General features: G+C 46.5%; 3 protein-coding genes across 3 annotated transcripts; all 3 read left to right on the top strand.

The window, feature by feature from the left end:
- The first annotated feature begins 1,658 nt into the window (after nt 1–1,658).
- On the top strand, nt 1,659–19,827 carry LOC125509651 (uncharacterized). The gene is made up of 6 exons (XM_087526401.1): nt 1,659–2,826; nt 11,557–11,840; nt 11,934–11,992; nt 13,997–14,175; nt 15,961–16,234; nt 19,809–19,827. Exons 1-6 carry the CDS (start codon nt 1,659–1,661, stop codon nt 19,825–19,827), a joined length of 1,983 nt encoding a protein of 660 aa, XP_087382527.1.
- Nucleotides 3,987–8,771, top strand: LOC147971890 (uncharacterized). The gene is made up of 2 exons (XM_087522874.1): nt 3,987–5,759; nt 8,709–8,771. Exons 1-2 carry the CDS (start codon nt 3,987–3,989, stop codon nt 8,769–8,771), a joined length of 1,836 nt encoding a protein of 611 aa, XP_087379000.1.
- On the top strand, nt 9,184–10,114 carry LOC147971889 (uncharacterized). The gene is made up of 2 exons (XM_087522873.1): nt 9,184–9,700; nt 9,822–10,114. The coding sequence occupies exons 1-2, from the start codon at nt 9,184–9,186 to the stop codon at nt 10,112–10,114; spliced, it is 810 nt and encodes a 269-aa protein (XP_087378999.1).
- Nucleotides 19,828–20,870: the final 1,043 nt, after the last annotated feature.

Below are 20,870 nucleotides of genomic sequence, written 5' to 3'. Positions count from 1 at the left end.
CCTAGAAACTTCGGGATACCACGAGAGGACCCATCAGACAGCCACAACGGTAGGTGGCGCGGTTAGGGGTGGCCACGCCATCTGGACTTGTGGGCCCCCTAATGCTTCGTTTGACCTAATTCCCTCGCCTATAAAGTTTGTAGTTCCCGAAACCCTCATAGAGACAGACAAGAGAATTTTATCGTCGTTGTAAGGCTCTGTTTGGAAGCGATCTCATCTGGAGCCTTGTTTGGGAAACCTTGGGACCTCCCGTCTGGTTTTGGGATGGTTTTAGAAGTGTTTTTTTCTCATTGGGTTTTCTGGTTTTTTTAATATATTTTCCTTTTTGTTTTCTTAATTCATGCATTTTTTTCAAATTTTAGATTTTGTTTCAATTGAGAAAATTTTGAGGAAAAGTTTTTGAATTTCATGAGCATCTTTTAAAATCATGAACATTTTCTGAATCCGTGAACACTTTTTGAAATCATGTAATTTTACAAATTTATGAACATTTTTCCAATCCATGAACATTTTTGGTATTTGTGGTTTTTAAAATTTGTGAATATTTTCCAAACTCATGAACATTTCTTAAATTCATGACATTTTGTAACTTTGTGAACTTTTTGTAAATTCATGAAAAATTTCATATTTTTTATTTGTTTTGAAATTTACAAACTACTTCTAAATTCAAAATTAGTTACATGTACCCACTTGCTCGCTGGCACACTCTTTGTTTTTAACACGGTACAATCAAAGCGCTCACATACATTCACCCCTGTGAACACACGCACGCACACTCTACACCTATAAGCATCTCTGAGAGATTGAGCCGGTATAACATTTTGAGATTTTACGAAGTCACAACATGCGAGGAACATCTACTCCCACTGAATAAATATTGCGGGAGCTTGGTTCCCGCTCGCTGGCAGACTCGGACGTAGCGCAAGCACGATTGCTCTCTTTTGCCGTAGTGGAACCGGGCCACCTGAAGCGCGATAAAAATTCTTTTTCAGGGTAAAAAGCGCGATCGATCGATGTTATGGGAAAATAATTCTATGAGACCAGATCTCACGGGTTAGCAGGTGAGACCCATCTTGATGAATGACACGTGACATTCACAAATGACAAAACATTTACCCACCCCCCCACTTGAAATCAGGGGGAGAGATTAGATGCTTTGTGATTTGTGAATGGCACATGTCATTCATCAGGATGAGTCTCACCTGCTAACGTGAGACCTGCTCTCGTATAATTTTTTCCCGATGTTATGGGATGGGCTAGTTAATGCCATATAAATATGGGTCGTGGGCCTTGCCCGCCGTTATGTCTTAGCTAGGAATGAGCTGTGAACAAAATCGAAATAGTTGTTACTTGAGTCGATAATGACTTTGTGTGGGTTTGCTATTTTCTATAAATTGGACTGGTACCATGTATTGTAACATAAGCTTTTGTATAAGAGCTGAGATGTAGTTAAGATTACACTTGATCCTCTCTCTGTTTTGTTGCTTTCTTCCATTATCTCCAACAACTGGTATCAACACTAGGAACCTTCACGGTGAGGGTTAATTTTATTGGCGCATAGCCGCCCGTGGGGAGGAGTGTCGGGACTTGCGATAAGAGGGGAATATCGGGGGAGAGAACGAGGAATCTAGGTTCGGTTCCATCTTATCCCCTCCCAGATGCCTCTCCCAAATCAACAGCCGGCGGCGGCGGCGATCGAGCACATCTATAAGCCGGAGGACACTTCAAGGTTCGAGCCACAGCTCAAGGTTGTAAATAGGGAGAAATCGGAGCTTCTCCATAAGATCCGTGACTCGTATGATCGTGCCCGCGAGCGGCTCGCCAAGGCGACGGCATTCAAAGAGGAGATCTTCCTCGGCGCCGGCCTCTCCTTTGGCCTTCTTGATCCGACCACCAACATCATCTACAACACCCTCGTCGCCTCCAACCTCTGCTACGAGAAAATCCAGGGTGTTCAGGACGGGAACATAGCCGAGCGCTCCCTGGACGGCCTTGTCGCCTTCCTCACCTTCTTCTTCCGCTACTTCACAAACTGGGAAGCCGTTCGCTACCTGCTCCTCGCCGATGCGGACCTCGTCTACGTGATGCGCCTCGTTGTGCATGACCGGTGTATCTCTCCCTTCCAATTGAACTCTGGTACCAGCAAGTCCGACGTACGCACTGCCCTCATGTGCGCTGCGCTGGCCTCTAAGCACATGAATCCCCACCACCTCGTCCACACCTGGCTGTCGCCGATTCGCCCTCTGCAAGAAGCCGTCCAGGTGATCAACAATGACATCAATAAATTCAGCTGTGACCCGCTGCATCATGCTTGCTGGGGCCCTGTCATGCAAATGCAACCACTTGATTTCGCTTGGAAGCACGCATTTGATCTCCCTCGGTTGCCATCCACCGCCATGCAGTATCGTCCTTATCAGTCCATGAAGTTTGTTCTCCTCGGGCTAATCCACACCTTCTACCTGAATGCACTTGCCCTCCTCCTGGCCGGTGAGCTCCGGTCTTGCTACCACCACAGCATGCTCAAGGATGGCCACTGCTATGGCCCCTTCGATCCTGTCTCCAACATCATCATCATCAACACTATCTGGTATAACACTGTTTCCCCACCGAGCCAAAAACTTGAGCTTGACATGATCAGTACCATGAGTCTGTTACGCATTGAGGCTCGCTCCTTCTATGGCCTTGTTTCTTTCCTCTGCACTTCGGGCAAGAAACTCTATGAAGCCATGCGCTTCTTGCTCATTTCTGATTGCACTTTGGGGAAGACTCAGCCCTTTTCTAACCCTTTGTCTGACTTTGGGGATGAAAACAAAAAATTTCATGCCTTCAAGGCTGGATTTTTTTCAAAACTATCATGTTTTTTGTAGCAATTTCGGAAACTATAGCGTACAATGAAAAAAAACGCAAAACTATGACCCTGTCGGCCAGGAGTGGGCCGAAGTAGGCTTTTCGGCCGCGTTTGGGCCGAAGACCTGCGTACCTGGGCCGAAAACTCAATGTTGGCGGGGGCCAGGCCGAAAATAGTAGCTTCGGCTACTGGGCGGCCGAAGTGGGCCGTTTTTGGCCAACCGGCGACCGAAGCTGGCCTTTTCAGCCAGGCTTCGACCGAAGCCGTTTTCGGCCAGAGAATGACCAAAAAGGTGCGGATAAGCACCGTTCGCCCTTGCGCTGTTCTCCTCTGTTCTTCGTTTCCCTTTCTCTCTCTCTCAGTTCTTCTCTGTACCTCGCCCCCCCCCCCCGCGCCGATCTCCTCCATTTGCCACACATTTGCAAATCCAACCCACAGAATCGGTAGATCATAGCAATCCCCACCGGCCTACGGTGTTATGTTTTGCTATGGGATAGTTTTTGATGTGTTTGGGGAGGAGGAGCCATGGTGGGGAGGAGGAGCCATGGTGGAGAGGAGGACGGGTAGTAGGTGGTGGTGACTAGTAGCAGCAGCTGCAGAGGAGGAGGTGCTGAGGAGGAGGAGCAGGTTGGGGGCTGACCGGAGTTGAACCGTCGGGGGCGGCGTTGTCGTTCTCCGATGGTGCAAGTACTTCGCGAGGTGGCCGGTGCCGCTGAGTCAAAGAGAGAAGCAAGAAGCGGACACACACTTCGAAGGTATAATCACGTCGTCACAAATTTTATCTAAATTGTATAGTTTAGTTAGTGTATATAAGTCATATTGTGAATTTTAGTGTTAATATATTTTTGGAGGCATTTTAGCGCATAGTTCGTGTAGCGGATAATATTAGTGTTCGTTGTGAATTTCAGTGTTAATATATTTTTGGAGGATTTTAGCGCAGAGTTCGTGTAGCGGATAATATTAGTGTATATTGTGAATTTTAGTGTTAATATATTTTTGGAGGCATTTTAGCGCATAGTTCGTGTAGCGGATAATATTAGTGTATATTGTGAATTTTAGTGTTAATTTATTTTTGGAGGCATTTTAGCACATAGTTCGTTGTGATTAATGAGAAGATGGCAATGTCTGACAGGTGAAAATGTCTGAATCAGTAAATCTGACTGTTTACTACGGCGCTGGTAATGTTCGATATAATGAGTTGGGGGTTGATCTTAGCGAGTTTAAAAATGGCGTCATGACACTAGCTGACCCGGACAGACTGGACATTAGACAGTTGAAGTACTGGTTGACAACTAGTTTCGGTCTGGATCCTGAAGTATGTTCCGTCAGTATTCATGCATTGTGGACCAAATCCTGTAAAAATGTCAAGTGGGAGTTGATGCCGGTAGATAGGAGCCAGCATTGGTTGTCCCTGTTAAGACGCTGCCGAGACCGAAGAATCCACCCATATGCACTTGTGCAACCTGTGCCGAAGGAGGAGAATACCGTACAACTCCACAGGGGGTATGAACCCGGCCAAGGCAGTGAAGTGGCTAACGAGATTGTTTTATCTGGGTCACGGCCACAAGATGTGGATGCTAGCCAACCCGAGAAAGACTCAGACTACGTGCCACACAATGTTTGTGGTCCTGATACTGGGCAGAGTAGCCGGTCGATAATATTAGCTGGTTCTGGTTTTGCTGATGGGGATGAGGAAGGGGATGAAATGCAGAGGGTGATGGAGGAAGAGGACGAGGATGGATTGGTGGAGGAACTGGATTCTGAAAATTCTGAGGATGAAGTTGAGGTACCGATTCCTTCTGCATGGGAGCAGGACATATCCACCGGCCTTACAGTGAACGATGGCCATGAGACTCCATGGCAGTATAATCTGAACCAAGTACAAATAGGGGCTATGTTTGATACAAAGAAAAGATTGAAGTATGCGGTGATAAAGTGGGCTATGTCTACGCAGAGGGTTTTCAAGACACACATATCAAGTCCAACAAACTATACCGTGAAATGTGTTGTAACAGGTTGTCCTGGGAAGGTGCACGGGCACGTGCCGAAGTATGACATCCACTGGGTTGTCACCATTGTCGTCCCACATAATTGTGTGAGGACGAACCTGCTGGTCAAGCATCCGAACCTGACTTCAAGTCTCATTGTGCAACTCATGTATACTGAGATAGTAGAGAAGAAAGATATGGAAGCAAAACACATCCAGACAGCAGTGAAGGTCAGATGGAATTATGTCATTCCTTATGGGAAGGTTTGGAGGGCTAAGCAGAAGGCTATGGAGGAAAAGTTTGGGACGTTCTTCGACTCATATGATAATATTGTCCGTCTCCTGGGCATACTGAAGGAGAGGAATCCTGGCACTTATGTGAACGTACAACACATGAGGTTGCTGAGTATACCAGATTTCAAGGTGTTGAAACGAGTGTTCTTCTCTTTTGCTATGTGCATCGAAGCTTTCCGGCATTGTCCTCCTGTTATGTTTGTGGATGGTACATTCCTGACCGGTCAGTATAGAGGGCAAATCCTGACTGCTATTGGTGTGGATGGGAACAATCAAATCATCCCACTTGCCATGGCATTTGTGGAGGGTGAGAACTTTCTCAGCTGGGTATGGTTCTTCCGCCAAGTGAAAATTGCCATCGTGAAGGACCGACCAAACGTGTGTGTCATTCATGACAGACATGCTGGTATATTGAAGGCCGTGAAGACACTTCGTAATCCAGCAGATGACGAACCAACACCTTGGAGGGACTTGCAGAGCCGGTGGTGCATGCGCCATCTTGGGGCTAATTTTTTCTCACAGTTCAAGAACAAGCGGTTGATGAACTTGTTCAAAAAATTATGCAAGCAGAGCCAGCAGCGGAAATACGAATTTATTTGGTCAAAACTAGATGAGTTTACTAAGAAGCAGGTCCGTGCGAGGAAGAAAATGGAAGAAGATCAGGTTAAATTAGCAGCACTCATCGCGGAGCTAGAGGAGCCAGTAGGTCTTTGTGACTTGCCAGCAATTGACCCTCCTAATACTAAGAGAAAGAAGGGAAGGGCAATAAAGAATTTTTCTGAGTGGATAGAGAAAGAGCCTCCAATGAATTGGTCTTTGCTGCATGACACACATGGAGCTAGGTATGGCCACATGACAACCAATCTTGCAGAGGTGTATAACTTTGTGCTGAGAGGGAATAGAGCATTGCCACTCACAGCTATTGTGGAGGCTGTATTCCATGGCACTTTGAGATATTTCAGAGAAAGGCACGAGTTAGCAAAGAAGCATATTGAAGATAATTAGAACACACCTTATTGTAGCCGTGTCATGGAATACATGGCAAAGAAGATAGAGAAAGCAAAGAAGCACACTGTCAGACTCATAGGGAATCAAGAAAGGAGGTATGAGGTTCAGCTTCCTACCGATGGTTTTGGTTCTGGAAATGAGGTGAAGACACACGAGGTAAAAATTGGAACGGAATTTTATCCAACGTGTGAGTGTACATGCAACAAACCGAAGTTGTTGCACCTACCTTGCTCTCATGTGTTGGCTGCCTGTGGCCAGATTGAGTTGGATGCTATATCCTTCGTGTCCCCATACTATTTAAAAGAGGCAGTGCTCAACACCTGGACAGGCGAGATGACAGGGTTTAGAGTCGTCGGCAATTTCAACAAGGTAAACGACGGTGAGAGAGTATACATCCCGCATCCAGACCTTCGGCGAACAAGTAGGGGCAGACGAAAGGCCCGTCGCATCCTGAACGATATGGACCAGTCTGAAGCTGGTGGAGCAACCAGACAATGTTTGTTATGTGCGGCTTATGGGCATAGGATGAAATATTGTCCCGACCTGAACAAAGATGGTGCTTCCGCATCGACGAGTGCTTCCACATCGAAGGGCTGCGACAACAGGAGCAAGAGGCGGACGTGATCGTGGCAGTCGAGGCCGAAGGGGCGGACGAGGAAGAAATAACTCACAAGCTATATAATGTGTCGTAGTGGGTTTTAATATGTAATATGTCAGGACTATGTTTTAATATGTAATATGTCAGGACTATGTTTTAATTTGTAATATGTCAGGACTATGTTTTAATTTGTAATATGTCAGGACTATGTTTTAATATGTAATATGTCAGGACTATGTTTTAATTCGTAATATGTCAGGACTATGTTTTAATTTGTAATATGTCAGGACTATGTTTTAATATGTAATATGTCAGGACTATGTTTTAATTCGTAATATGTCAGGACTATGTTATAATTTGTAATATGCCGTACTATGTTTTATTTGCACCTGAGATTTTTTGTTTGAATTGCAGATATGTCTTCGTATCCATTGCTTAATGGTAACATCGATAGAAAGCACCGGGGCGCCCTTACGGAAGCGGGCAACAACTTAGACGTGTTGGTCACTCGTACCCCAAAGACTAACTGGCTGATACACGATTCATGGGTTGATAGGTATGTGTGCATATAATGGAGTCCATATAATGACTTACTATGTTTGACATACTTTTCATAACCGCTAACAATCTCTTTATTTTGTAGGTTAAGTTGGGCTGGACTTCTACACTTGGCACGGCTGGTTGAGGGTACATTGGATGAGTGGATTGATGGTCCGGACTTAGATGAGGCAGGTGAACCATTGCAGTTACACAAGAGGCAAGTGAAACGTTTCTCTTACGACAAGTCACTCCTTACCTGCTTAGTAGATAGATGGAGACCAGAGACACATACGTTTCACTTTCCCTGGGGAGAGATGGCGCCTACTTTACAGGATGTGTCTTACTTGTTGGGATTACCTCTAGCCGGTGCTGCCATAGGTCCCTTAGAGGCAGAATCTAGGTGGCAAGCAGCGATGTAGACCCGTTTTTTGGCTGCGGTCCCGACTGCTAGGGCCATAGACAACGATCCTCATGGACCTCTTTTTAGATGGTTGAGCCAGTTTCAGGTAACCATCACGGCCACTTAAACAAATGTTGTTTTTTAGTTGTCCGATGTTCATACAATTATTACGTTTCTATGTAGATTGTCTTGTTAGGACATCCCGACGTTCAGTTGTCGGAGGCACAGATTGACCGGTCCCTAGAGGCATATATTCTTTGGCTGTTCGGCAAGACAATGTTTACGGAGAACCACGTGACCACTGTCGATGCACGACTCGTCGGTATTGCACGAGAGATAGCTGACGCACGTTGCCCTGCGGATATTCTATAGAGGAGTTTTGGTTCTGCTGTGTTAGCGGCTACGTACAGAGGCCTGTGCAAAGCTTGCTTGTTGAAGTCTAGAAAATCTAGTCTTGTTGGATGTCCATTATTGTTGCAGCTCTTGTCATACGAGAGATTCCCTATTGGACGACCCTATGTCTATGTTGATAAACCTTTTGGTTTGGAGGACTTAGCTGGGACTTATGTGCCTGCTATCGGTGACTTACCTACTATGAGATCTATTTGGACACGGCGAGAGGTACTTTTATATTAAGTAACAATTAATTCAATTATTTCTTGCCATTCAATAGTATTACTAATGCTTATTTGTTGTCATGCACAGAGACAGTTTGCGCATACTCAGGTTAGGGGATGCTACCCGTCCTTCATGGCGCAGTTTGATAGTTTGCACGAGGATCAAGTTATTTAGGAGCCATACTCGCCTCAGGCTATATCATCGAGGTACCCAGTTGGGATTTCTGGATTGTGCACTAGAGATCGGCACTTTTGGATGACCAAGGCCAAGTTGGTGTTCGACGTGACGGTTGAGGAGATGTCTCTTCATAGGGTGATGAGACAGTTCGGTCTATATCAACAGCCGGAGATTCCAGATATTCCACACTTGCCAGACCACGTGCACAAGTAAGTACTAATACTATTTTAGTTGGCAGCTCTGCATTCATAATATACCTAATCATGTATCGCGCATGTCAATCTCAGGGACAGTCGCCTAGGAGGGAACAAGTCCATGGCTTATTAGCTTCAGAGCATTACCCCTTATGTTGACGAATGGACTACCGCTGCGACAAATATCTGGGGTGAGGTTCGGCCCTTTAACTGGGAAATGTTCGGGTTGTATCTGCAGCGTTACTGGCATACAACGAGGATCTACTTGGTTCCATCAGCTGCTCCTGATCAGATCGAAGCCCCTCTCACCAGCGATATGTACCCAACTGCCTCTGTTGTGGGAACCAGACACCACGCGGTAAATGCCTTGGTTCTCATATGTTAAGTCTTTTGTTAATCTGGACATATTCGTTTGGTTGTCTATTCGTGGTGTCTATCATACAACGAGGATATAATTGGTTAACTCTTTGTGTATAGGGTGACTTGACACTATAGGCGCGAGAGGAGGTTTCCGCTTTAATGCGGCACTTTCATAGGGGAAAAACTATCCCACCGCGAGAGGGCGTCTCATGGTTGAGGCGTCTTGATGACAAGCTACGCGGGATTTACGCAGCTGTTACGTGTAGACGGACTTCGGATGTTGCACTTCCTCCTCCAGCACATCGTCCGCCACGTCCCTCTATACAGCATTCAGAACCACGACCCTCTGTGCACCGTTCAGAACCACGACCCTCTGTGCACCATGCAGAACCTCATCCTTCACAGCCAGGGAGATCTTCCTGGCATGAGCCACCTCCTTCACAGCCAGGGAGCTCTTCCTGGCATGAGCCACCTTCTTCACAGCCAGGGAGCTCTTCCTGGCATGAGCCACCTCCTTCACAGCCAGGGAGATCTTCCTGGCATGATCCACCTCCTTCACAGCCAGGGAGCTCTTCCTGGCATGAGCCACCTCCTTCACAGCCAGGGAGCTCTTCCTGGCATGAGCCACCTCCTTCACAGCTAGGGAGCGCTTACTGGCATCAGCAGATGAATCTAGGTAACACTACTCACTACATTCTTTTGAACAGTGTAGTAATCGTTCTTGCATTCTCAGCAGTCACTAATGCTTACTGGTGGTGCTTCGTTCATGCATTTGTATCAATTTTACTTTACCGCAGGCGGCAACCAGTCGCAATCGTTCATGCATTCAGAGCAGTCACCGATCCTTAGTGGTGGTGCTTCGTACTTTGAGGGCGACCGCGAGGATGATGACCAAGCTACAAACATTTATGGCTTCTCGCAGACAGTGTTTCACACTCCACCACCACCACCGACGCAGGAGACACAGACCGTGACAGACGAGGTTAACTATGGTCGTGGTTATCGCGAGCCTCGTCCACCGCCTCAGCGCTTATCGCCTTCCGGTCCTCGCCCGAGGAAGACCCAGACTCGTCGTCGTCCCCCGCAGTGATATGCTTATCTATCTATGTATGACTCATTATCTATGTTAGTTTCAGACTATTCGCAGCTATGTGTCAGTATTTATGTATGAGACATGCTTCATGTATGTGTTACTATCGCACTTGCTTCTATGTGATCAGGAGACATATATTGTTTTATGTATGCGAGAGACATATTACTATTAATTCGCATTCTTATTCCAGTTACATTTCCAAATAGACTAAAACCGATAATTAAGATACAAGTACATCTGAATTAAACGGTGCGGCTGAACTTGTGCAATACATCTTACATACTACAAAATGAAATTCATATAGAACATAATGCCCTACAATAATACAATACAAACTAATAATGCAAATACATCTGAATGAAACGGTACAACTGGAATACATCTTACATACTACATGAAGTCATCATCATCATCCTCCGTTGATGCAGCCCTTTTGCCCTTCGACGATGCAGAACTCTTGCCCTTGGTTGATACAGAACTCTTGCCCTTCGAGGATGCATAACTCTTTCCTTTGGACGATGCAGAACTCTTGCCCTTCGATGATGCAGAACCCGGAAGCGGCGGCATGAAGATATCATCGTCGTCCTCGCTCTCCTCAGTCCATAAAAATGGATGCTTTTCTGCAGTCCTTCTGAAAGTTTCACTCTTCGGCTCCACCACCTTCTTTCACCTTTCATGCAACCTAAGTTCTTGACGTACCTCCTCATAGGTCCTTTCAGGCCACCCAGACCTACGTAATTGGTGAGCCAACTCATTCATTATGGTGTCACTATCGGTGAGTTCGTCCCATGGAACTATCCTATTGTCCATCCTGAAATCGGTAGCTAGACTAAGCAGAGTGCTGCTCATCTCAGGGTGAAAACTACGATCGAATGGATAATGGGACATCTCGACTACACTACACTGGAATGCTTATCCATCTCTGCCTGAAGGGGGTTTTATAGATACAGAGGAAAAAATGGCGGGAAAGAATAACTGCGGTATGGCGGAAAAGGGTTGGCGGGAAGGGATTGGCGGGAAAATAAGGCGGGAAGGGATTGGCGGGAAAATAAGGCGGGAAGGGATTGGCGGGAACATATGGCGGGAAACGGGTGGCGGGAAGGGGTGGGCGGGAAACGGGTGGCGAGAAAATACATTTCAGCATGAGCCATGCAACTTCAGCCTAGGGTTGACCAAAAAGTGACTTTTCGGCCTACACTTGACCAAAAAGTCTATTTCGGCCTAGAGTCGACCAAAAAGTGTCTTTTCGGCCAGGAGATGGCCGAAAACTATACTTCGGCCTAAGTGTGGCCGAAAAGTATTACTTCGGCCTAACTGTGACCGAAAAATATTATTTCGGCCAAAGGATGGCCGACGGGCTACTAGTTTTGATTTTTTTGCATTACGTCCTATAATTTCCGAAATTGCTATAAAAAATAACATAGTTTTGAAAAAAAATCTCAGGGCTGCCGGTGTGGCTGCTTGGCACCCCGACCCTGTCGCGCAAGCAGAATTTATTTCCAAACGCAGTCATACATTAATCCGTCATAAGATTAATGCTCCACTCGACTCTGCTGATGTTGACCGCATCACCAGAAAGATGTTTCAAGGACCTCCCACCCCTGGCAACTCACTGCAGCATCAATCCGATCCCATGCCCAAGCTATATAAAATTCCGGACGAGCATACAAGTGTCTCTAAGAAAGTCGAAGCAGCGCTGGCCTCATATGCACTGGAGAACAGAGTTAGTTCATCTTGAGATTTGTATCTTTACTTCTAGTTATCACCCTGACATGTTACAGTCACTGATTTGCTCCTTGCCTCTGCCTACTTACAGGAATCCACGTATGATCTTCATGTTATTTGTGGCATCAACCATAATGTGTCTGGCCCTGAGTACTGTATGGATGTTTTTTTTTTTTGAATTTTCACCGGGGAGGGAGAGAATTCCCCCACCTGAATTGTATTCATTTGCCTATAAGGCTTCACAGCCTTTTGCAGGATGGGTTCAAGTGAATCAGAATTACAGGGGGCACACGAGGAGAAGAGATAAAACAGAAAACAACACACACCACAACATATAAACAGGGGGAACAAAGAGGGAAGACACGCCCTGACACAACACAAAGCACCACCAGTGAGATCGAATGGAATTGGTCAGCCGAGGCCAAGCCATGGTACTGCACCGTCGGCGCAATCAGAGGCTTTGCGCAACCGACATCGCACAACGCCACGACATCACCTGCGGCCGGGATGCATTCGAAAGGTCACGCGAGGCCGAGACGACACCACGATGCATGTGTACCGTAGGCAAAGTCGGCATCGCCAAGCAGACAAGCACATGACACTGTACCGTCGACGCAATCGAAAGGCTCCGCATATCCGAGACTGCACAACGCCGCAGCACCATCTGCGCCGCGGGGCACCTTCGAAAGGCTACGCGAGGCCGAGACGACGCCACCGCACCTGTGTGCCATCGCCAAAGTCGCTTGACATCACCAAGCAGAGACACACCAAAGAGTGTAGGAGCATGAACACAAGAAGAACATCGCTAGAGAGGGGCCCCAACCACCGTCGACCCCAAACCGGCCGCACCACCACCACCTCAAGCTCATTAGCACAGCCAGCATTAAGGAGGACGCCAACTTTTATCTTCATCTGACCAAGCAAGGCTAAGCGCCTTGAACATTGGCCGTCTGGTCGCGCCACCCAACAACACCCCGAAAGGGGAGAGGTGGGAACGAGGAAATCCAATATAGGACCACACCTTGCTAACCCGGCTTCCGACAAAAGAATCACCCCCACTTCAGGGCATGGCCGAGAAAAGGTCACGAAGACAGAGCACCACTTCTCCGCCACCATCGCCCACCCGAACCATCAACGGAACCACCTTGAGCCACTGGTCACCCTAGCCAAGGCAAGCTCAAAGACGAAGCCCATGGAAGGAATGTGACGTTTGAGCGTCACCATCGCCTGACCCGGAAGACCGGGATCCAAAGTTTCCTCCGGAGCAGACAGTAGGGAAGACGAGCACCGTGACACGACGCCTTCAACAAGGATACGGTGCCCACAGGCACCGCCGTCGTTGGCTTCGACCGAAATCCGAGCCCGGCATTAGCCCGCAGTGTGCGCGACCCAAAAACCTGTAGCCTGCTAGTCCACCCCAAAGCCAAATCCACACAAACAGATGAAGCACTCGCTGCCAGCCCACGAACAGAGACCGCCGCGCCATGCGAAGCCTCCAGATCGGGAGAGAGAACCGGGGACGAGCGAGAACCGCACCTGCTGCACGCCTAGCCCGCCGCACACCACGTGCAAAGAACACCAGCGCGCTCATCCGTCCCCATTCCGAGTCCCAGCTCGTGGGAGAGAGCAAGGACCATCAGATCCGCCGCCGATGGCAACGCACACCCAGGCCCGCCGCCGCCGTCCACAGCCGAGGCAGATGACCCCGCCGCAGCAAGACGCCGCCCTCACGGCCAAAGGGACTGACCGCTCGCCACACGCGCCGATGGAGGCACCACAGGCAAGGCCATCCCGCCGGATCTGAGAGGCGACGCGCCGACCCAGGACCCACAAAAGCGGGGCACGGGGGCGCAGCACCAGCCGGCCGCGAGCACCGCCGCCCTCCCCACCGCGCCCGGAGCACGAACGGCGTGCGTGGAGGAGCGACACACCGCCGCCGCCACACGAGCCCCCTGCTCGTAGACCGGCCGCTTCGGCGCGCCAGAGCCCCGCCGCCGCTGGATCCGCGCGGGGCTTTGCCCGACGGAGGTTGTTGGGCGGCGGCGAGGGGGAGGGAAGCCGGTGGTGGGGGGGCGCTGCGGTGACGAGATGCACCGCCGCCTGAGTCGCCCTGGGGAGGACGACGCGGGGGCTTCCTGTTCGCGTTTTTTCACCGTACTGTATGGATGTTGACAAACCCATTTTCATATATCATCACATTCATGTTAATTTTCTGGCAAGTCAAGGAGGTGGAGATCCAAAACTCTTCTTCGCTGAACTTAGCAATGACGATGCAGAGGACGGAGGTCGGAAGGTCTTGTGTTGTCCTGTGAATTTTCCCAAACCACGCCAAGGCATCTTATATATTTTTTCATTCATACAGCAAGTTGACTAAACCTACATGGTAGCATCTGGACATCTGTAAAACCACCTTTTTAAGTCTCAACGCTCTACTGCTGATACAAAAGTTCTTTAAATAAATTGGAACATTTCTCATTCTGCAGTTTGGTGAAGTTTGAAACATTCAGATCAACCCACACTACTGTCTGGTATTGTGGCCTTATCTTTACTACTGTTTGGTGTAAATGTATTCCTAATTTGAAACCAATACAGCAACAGATTAGTTCGAAGTGTCGTCCCTGGTTGTCCATATCTGATCTACAATCTGGGTAAAATTTTCCGTTTGACTAAAGCATGCTTCTCGAGTCGATGAGTCGTTCTGAGGTAGCAACTCGGAAAAAGTTGAGCCTGCAGTTGCGGCTAGTTGTGACTCGAGTCATGAGTTGACACTAAAGTTGAGTCCTACATTTTTTTGTGACTCATCGACTAGTTGATGGCTAGTCACGCGACTAGAAATCCATGATCTAAAGCCAAGATGCTGAACAAACTGATTATTTACTTCTCTAGCTCAAAGTTGCTATCCACTGGGTCCACTAGGCCCCCTCAACAAACTCGGAAAAAGTCGAGCCTGCAGTTGCGGCTAGTTGTGACTCATCGACTAGTCGACGACTAGCCACGCGACTAGAAATCCATGATCTAAAGCCAAGATGCTCAACAAACTGATTATTTGCTTCTCTATCTCGAAGTTGCTATCCACTGGGTCCACTAGGTCCCCTCTCTAAGAATGAACTATGGAAACTGAATAAGTCATCTAAAGCTCAATAAGTTGGCTGAACCAAGTTTGACTTTTGCTTAGATGCATATATACTTATATGAATTAGATTTATCTGGTAGTTACCCATAACAGATCATACCGATTGTTGTAAACAACACATTCTGGTCCAAATCTTGCTACACACTGTCAGTGAGCATCATGAGTAGTACTTGTCCAACACTTCTGATATATAAACTAGAGTGATAGACTAAATCTATTATCACGTCTCAACCAACCTGATTATCCAACAAGCGTTGCACATGAGTATTTATTTAAGTACTCAAGCGTATGGACATCAATGCTAACTATACAAAGTATAATGAAATCTGATCAGGGTTCAGTTTGTGAGTTGCACACTTCATTTGAAGTAGATTCAGTTGGAATGTATTGCTGTGTAAATATTTATAAGTAAAATGCATGATGGTTCCCTGTTCTCAGGAAATTGCGTACTTAGGTTCTTAATTAAAGTTCATTTAAGTAGTCATCAGCCGTTCAAACTGGTCCAATTTATGATGTGGCATTATACTCGTTTTGGTCCCTGGCCTTGTGTTGGATTGTTATAAGATAGTTTGCTGAAAAAAAAAACATCTTTGAACCCCACCTAGCTGGGGCCTGGGAGCCCTATGTCAGCTACCACAGTATCATAGAGTACTTCTATTCTATGCGTTGCAGTCTAGTTTTAGGCAGGTATCAGTAGGGGTTATCCCACCCGGATGTTTGCATGATCAGCCAATTTCTCTTTAGTTATAAAGAATAATAAGAAATGGTTAGGATTTAAAGCTTCCCCTTCCAACCTTTTACAGCTGTTAGCAGAAGCATCTGAGTTGCTTGCGACAAAAATAAACACTATCTATGCACGAATAGATAGTTGTTGGGAAAACTGAGTTCCTCAGAAATTTCATTTTGCAACTTCTTTTTATTGCCGATAGGCTATGCTAAAGTCTTTGATGGGTGCTAATCTAGTTATCTTGTTTGTGTGCTTCAGAACAAATCCGCTGCATGTACTGTGATTATAAAGGGACTAAAATTGTGCACCCGGCTATGGAGGAATTCCAATTTAGAGGGCACGACCCAGAGTTTCAGAACATGGCCTGTGGTATAGATCCCTACGAAGACGAACCCTGCCCAGATGGTGTTATGCAGTTCTACACAAACTATAGAATCATCAGCATCTCGTGCGGGGCATTAGATAATGTGGGAGCAGTGGACGATGACTCTGATGACGGCACTGATAAGAAAGATGACAGCGATTATATCAGGTTTGCTATTTCACGTCTAGATGTAATATACTATCTCACATCTAAATCTAGAGCCGTTGATCTTTGTTTGTCTTTAAAGTTCGCGCAACGTGATTGTCTCCTTCGCGCGCTCGTTCGCATCCTGTTGTCGTACGCCGCAGCCTCTGTCCACGTCCACGCGAGTGGGTGGGCTGTTCCTGTTTTTATTTTGGGCGACGTGCCAAGTCACGGGCTGCGGTTTCGTTGTTGGGCTTTTGCACTGGAATTCAAAAAGACCGAGTCATCATTGTTGGCCGTTCTAATCAGACTTGGTTCCGATACGTGATCAAGCTGATGTTGTGTGTGTTCTTTTAGCAAATGATGTTTTGTGTGTTGTGGTGGAAAGCTCTGCTAAACTGTTTTAAGCAGTGCCCTCATCCCGAGATCGATGGACTTTTTTTTAGTAAAAAGAGAAAGAAGTTTGTCCCACTGTAGCCTTTTTCCAGTAATGATGTAATTAGCCATACCAAGGTTTTTAGCAGGGCAATGTTATAGTTGTACAATATAAATGCACTTTTTTACAATGTTGATGTACTGACTAATTTTTTGTGCATCACCATAGGATAAAACTTTGCTATAAGATTTTTTTTCTGTTTTTCATTAATTTTTTATTACTTTTTTTTCCTTTTTATTGTCTTTTGAAATCCATGATTTTTAGAATTTTCTAAGTATTCTTTAAATTCGCCGCTTAATTTAGTTCTCGTAATTTTCGTGCAAGCGCTCTACCTTCCGCCTCACTTGTTGTTGCTTGTTTTATTGTGTATTCTATTGTTGGCCTAGGCCTGTTCGGTTCTGTTTTTGTGACTCGTAACTGGGGTCTGATTTTTTTTGTCCCAATTGCAAGTTCAGCCTCGACTCACAACTAGGACCCAATCATTTTTCGTCCCAGTTGCAAGTCCGACCTCGAGTCGCAACTGGGACCCAACCATTTTTTGTCCCACTTGCAAGTCCACCCTCTACTCGCAATTGGGACTGGACCATTTTTTGTCCCAGTTACAAGTCTGCCCTCGACTCGCAATTGGGACCCGACAATTTTTTCCCCAGTTGCATGTCCGCTCTCGAGTCGCAACCGGGACCTGGCCATTTTTTGTCCTAGTTGTAAGTCCACCCTCGACTCGCAATTGAGACCCGACCATTTTTTGTCCCAGTTGCAAGTCCGCCCTCGACTCGCAACTGGGATCCGACCATTTTTCGTCCCAGTTGCAAGTCCACCCCCGACTCGCAACTGGGCCCGACGTTTTTGTTCCAGTTGCAAGTCTGCTCTCGACTCGCAACTCGGGACCCGGGCTTTTTTTCTAGTTGCAAGTCCATCGTCGACTCACAACTCGGGCCTATTTTTTTCCTAATTGCATGTCCATTGTCAACTCGCAATTGGGGCCTGAATTTTTTTGTCCGAGTTGCAATATCCCTCTCGACTTGTAACCTAGACCTGTTTTTTTTGTCCAAATTGCAAGTCCACCCTCACCTTGCAACTGGGGTCTGGTCTTTTTGTCCGAGTTGCAAGTCCGCCGTCGAGTCGCAACTGAGGCCCGACTTTTTTTTCCGGTTACATTTGCACTGTCGACTCGCAACTGGGTCTCGATATTTTTTATTATAATTGCAAACCCACCCTTGACTCGCAACTGGGGCCCAGCCTTCTTTTGTTCGAGTTGAAAGTCCACCCTCAATACGTAAGGGGGGTCCAACCATTTTTGTCCTAGTTGTAAGTCCACTCTCGACACAAATGGGGCTAGAGTTTTTTTTGTCCAAGTTGCAAGTCCACCCTCGACTCGCAACTGGGGCCTAACCTTCTTTTGTCCGAGTTGCAAGTCCACCTTTGACTCGCAACTAGGTTCCAACCTTTTTTGCCCGAGTTGCAAGTACACCCTCGACTCGCAACTCGGGTCCAACCTTTTTTTATCCGAGTTGCAAGTCCACCCTCTACTCGCAACTAGGAGTCAACCTTTTTTGTCCAACTTGCAAGTCCACCCTCGGCTTGCAACTGGGGGCCGACTTGTTTTAGTCCCTATTACGAATCCAACCTTGATTTGCAACTGGGGCCCGACCTTTTTTTTCTCAGTTGCAAGTCCACCGTCAACATGCAATTGGGGCTTGACCTTTCCTCGTCCCAGTTGCAACTCCACCCTCGGCTCGCAACTCGGGCCCAACCTTTTTTGTCCGAGTTGGAAGTCCAAACACGACTCACAACTAGGGTTCGACCTTTTTTATTCCCAAATGAGAGTCCACCCTCGACTTGCCACTAGGGCTCTCGGGCCTAACCTTTTTTGTCCGAGTTGCAATTCTAAACTCGACTCACAACTAGGGTCTGACCTTTTTTATTCCCAACTGAGAGTCCACCCTCGACTTGCCACTAGGGCTCTGATATTTTTTTGTCCTAGTTGCAAGTCCACCCTCGTCAGCGAACAAACTGCAGACGATCCGGCCCAAGTAGCTAGGATACATTTTTCGTCTTTCTTTTGTTTTGTTTTCTTCATGTTTTTTATTTTATTTATTTATCATTTTTCTTCATTGGTTTTCCTCTGCTATTTTTTTTTTCAAAAGTTGATTTCATTTTTTCTGATTCCTTTTTCATAAATTCACAAGTTTCAATAATTGTTTCAAAAAAAATTAATTTGTTCATTTTTCTAAAAAAAATCATGTTTATCAATTTTTTTAAACAAATCAAAATGTGTTCATTTTTTGTTCTCTGCTTATTTATCCATTTTCTCTATTTGTTTTTCTCATTTTTTATTTTTTCCAGTTCACTTTTAGTTCAATGTATATAAAAAAGTTTCCTTTTAGTTCATCGTATATAATCAAGTTCACCGTACACTGTATATTTGCTAAAAATTAGTGTGTATTTAGAAAATGGTCATCATATATTAAAGAATTGTTCATCATATATTGTAGAAATTTTGGTATTCGTTAACATTTTTTATAATTTGAAATAAATTATGTAAAATCCTGAACTGGACCGAACTTTGTTCCTTACTGAAAATTAATTATAAAGTATAAGAGTGAAAAACGCAAAAAGTTATAATCGTTGGTAGCCTAGAAGCTAACGATGAGAGGTGTACTTGTACAACGATCATACGCAAAAGCTAACAAATAGATGTTAGCACTAGGGATCAGTTTTTTGTTTCCAGAAAAAGTTAGTGATCAGTTTTTTGTATGGGTAGTTAGTGACCAGGATTTTTATTTTTATTTTTGTTGAGAGGAGCTAGTGACCAGATTTGCATTAGGGCTGGCCGCATAGGCGGACGCATGACGAGCTGGTTTTTACTAGTTGAGTTCCATTATACAAACAACACTTTCTGGCAGATAGGTGCCCGACATGCCATCAAGCCGTTGATGCATGGGATGAAAGGTGCAGCCATGCATTCAAAACAGCATCGTGCACATCCTGGGCGAGGAAGGATCGTACACACTAGTTTCGGTTTTAGTTTTGGGCTTTAACAACTTAAAATCAAACAAATAGGACAAAAAAAATAAAAAATAAAATGACACTGACATCATACTTAGATGTGAGATATTATCTTACATCTAGATGTAATATAGACGGACCCGATTATATTAGTGAATCTGAATCTGAGTAAGGTGGGTTTGGCTAGCGTTACCCACAGGCAGTTAGTTTCCAACCCGATTGAAGATGTTGGGACGTCGAGGTCCTACGCGTTAGTTTTCTACATTGCTGTAGCCATAGTTAAGATATTCCGATGAGCGTGCCGTTTAGTTTGTTTATTATTGGATGTGTTGAGAGTATTCTGAATGCAGATATTGCAAGTTCGTTCATCATTAGCTATAATTTTGTTAGGATTTAGTTATTAAAGATAATCCTTGTTGTAAATAACAGTACGCACGGGATCCTCACGAGCCTCTTCAGTCAACCGTCGCATCCGCTCATCGCATCCCCTCGAACAGGCGCATATTCTCGTAGCACCGGTTCGCCTTGTATAAATATGTGATCATCAATGGAATAAGACAGCTGATTCATTCGATCCTCTCTCTCGATCTCAATTCGAAACACATTATCAGCGGAAGCCGGCGTGCTGCTCCCGAGGTCACCGGCGGTGGCGCGCGTCACGGACGCGCCTCTCGTGCTGGTTCGCGACGGCGGCGCGCTCGCCTTCGTGTGCGTACCAACAGGGGCCTCCGTCTTCACATTCGCCTCCGGTGCGAGCGGCTTCCCCAACCACGCTGTTGTAGATGCTGTCGCGCCGCGCCTGCCGGCCACTCCTCTGCCCTCGCGGCGCTCGCCGTTGACCGGCCGCTCCGGCACATGGAGCCCCGCGGCGCTCGGGCTCACCAACGGTGCCGCAAACAGCATCTCCAAAGTCGTGGCTTTCAGCCACGGCCTTCTTGGTGGTCCCTCCACTCATCGCCGGTGAACGCTGCGGCGGCGGCGTGCGTGGAGGTGGCATCGGTCGGCCATGGAAGTCTCCGCCTGCTCAGTCTCGTGAGGATGGGGATTGAGTAATTGGGGATTTATTTCCCTATGTCTCTCCTTATCTATTCGATTGACTAGGCTTCATACGTGGCCATGTGCATGCGCTGGGAATTTGGGCAACCACTGCTTGCCTCATTTTGCTTATTTGCATCTTTGTTTTAGCAGATTAGCAATTAATCTCTCAACAACACT

This window comes from Triticum urartu, chromosome 5A, assembly GCF_056163025.1.
Source record: "Triticum urartu cultivar PI428250 chromosome 5A, HENAU_Tu73, whole genome shotgun sequence".
NCBI lineage: Eukaryota > Viridiplantae > Streptophyta > Magnoliopsida > Poales > Poaceae > Triticum > Triticum urartu.
The sequence above is the reverse complement of the archived record's forward strand: the minus strand, read 5'-3'. Positions and strand labels throughout refer to the sequence as shown.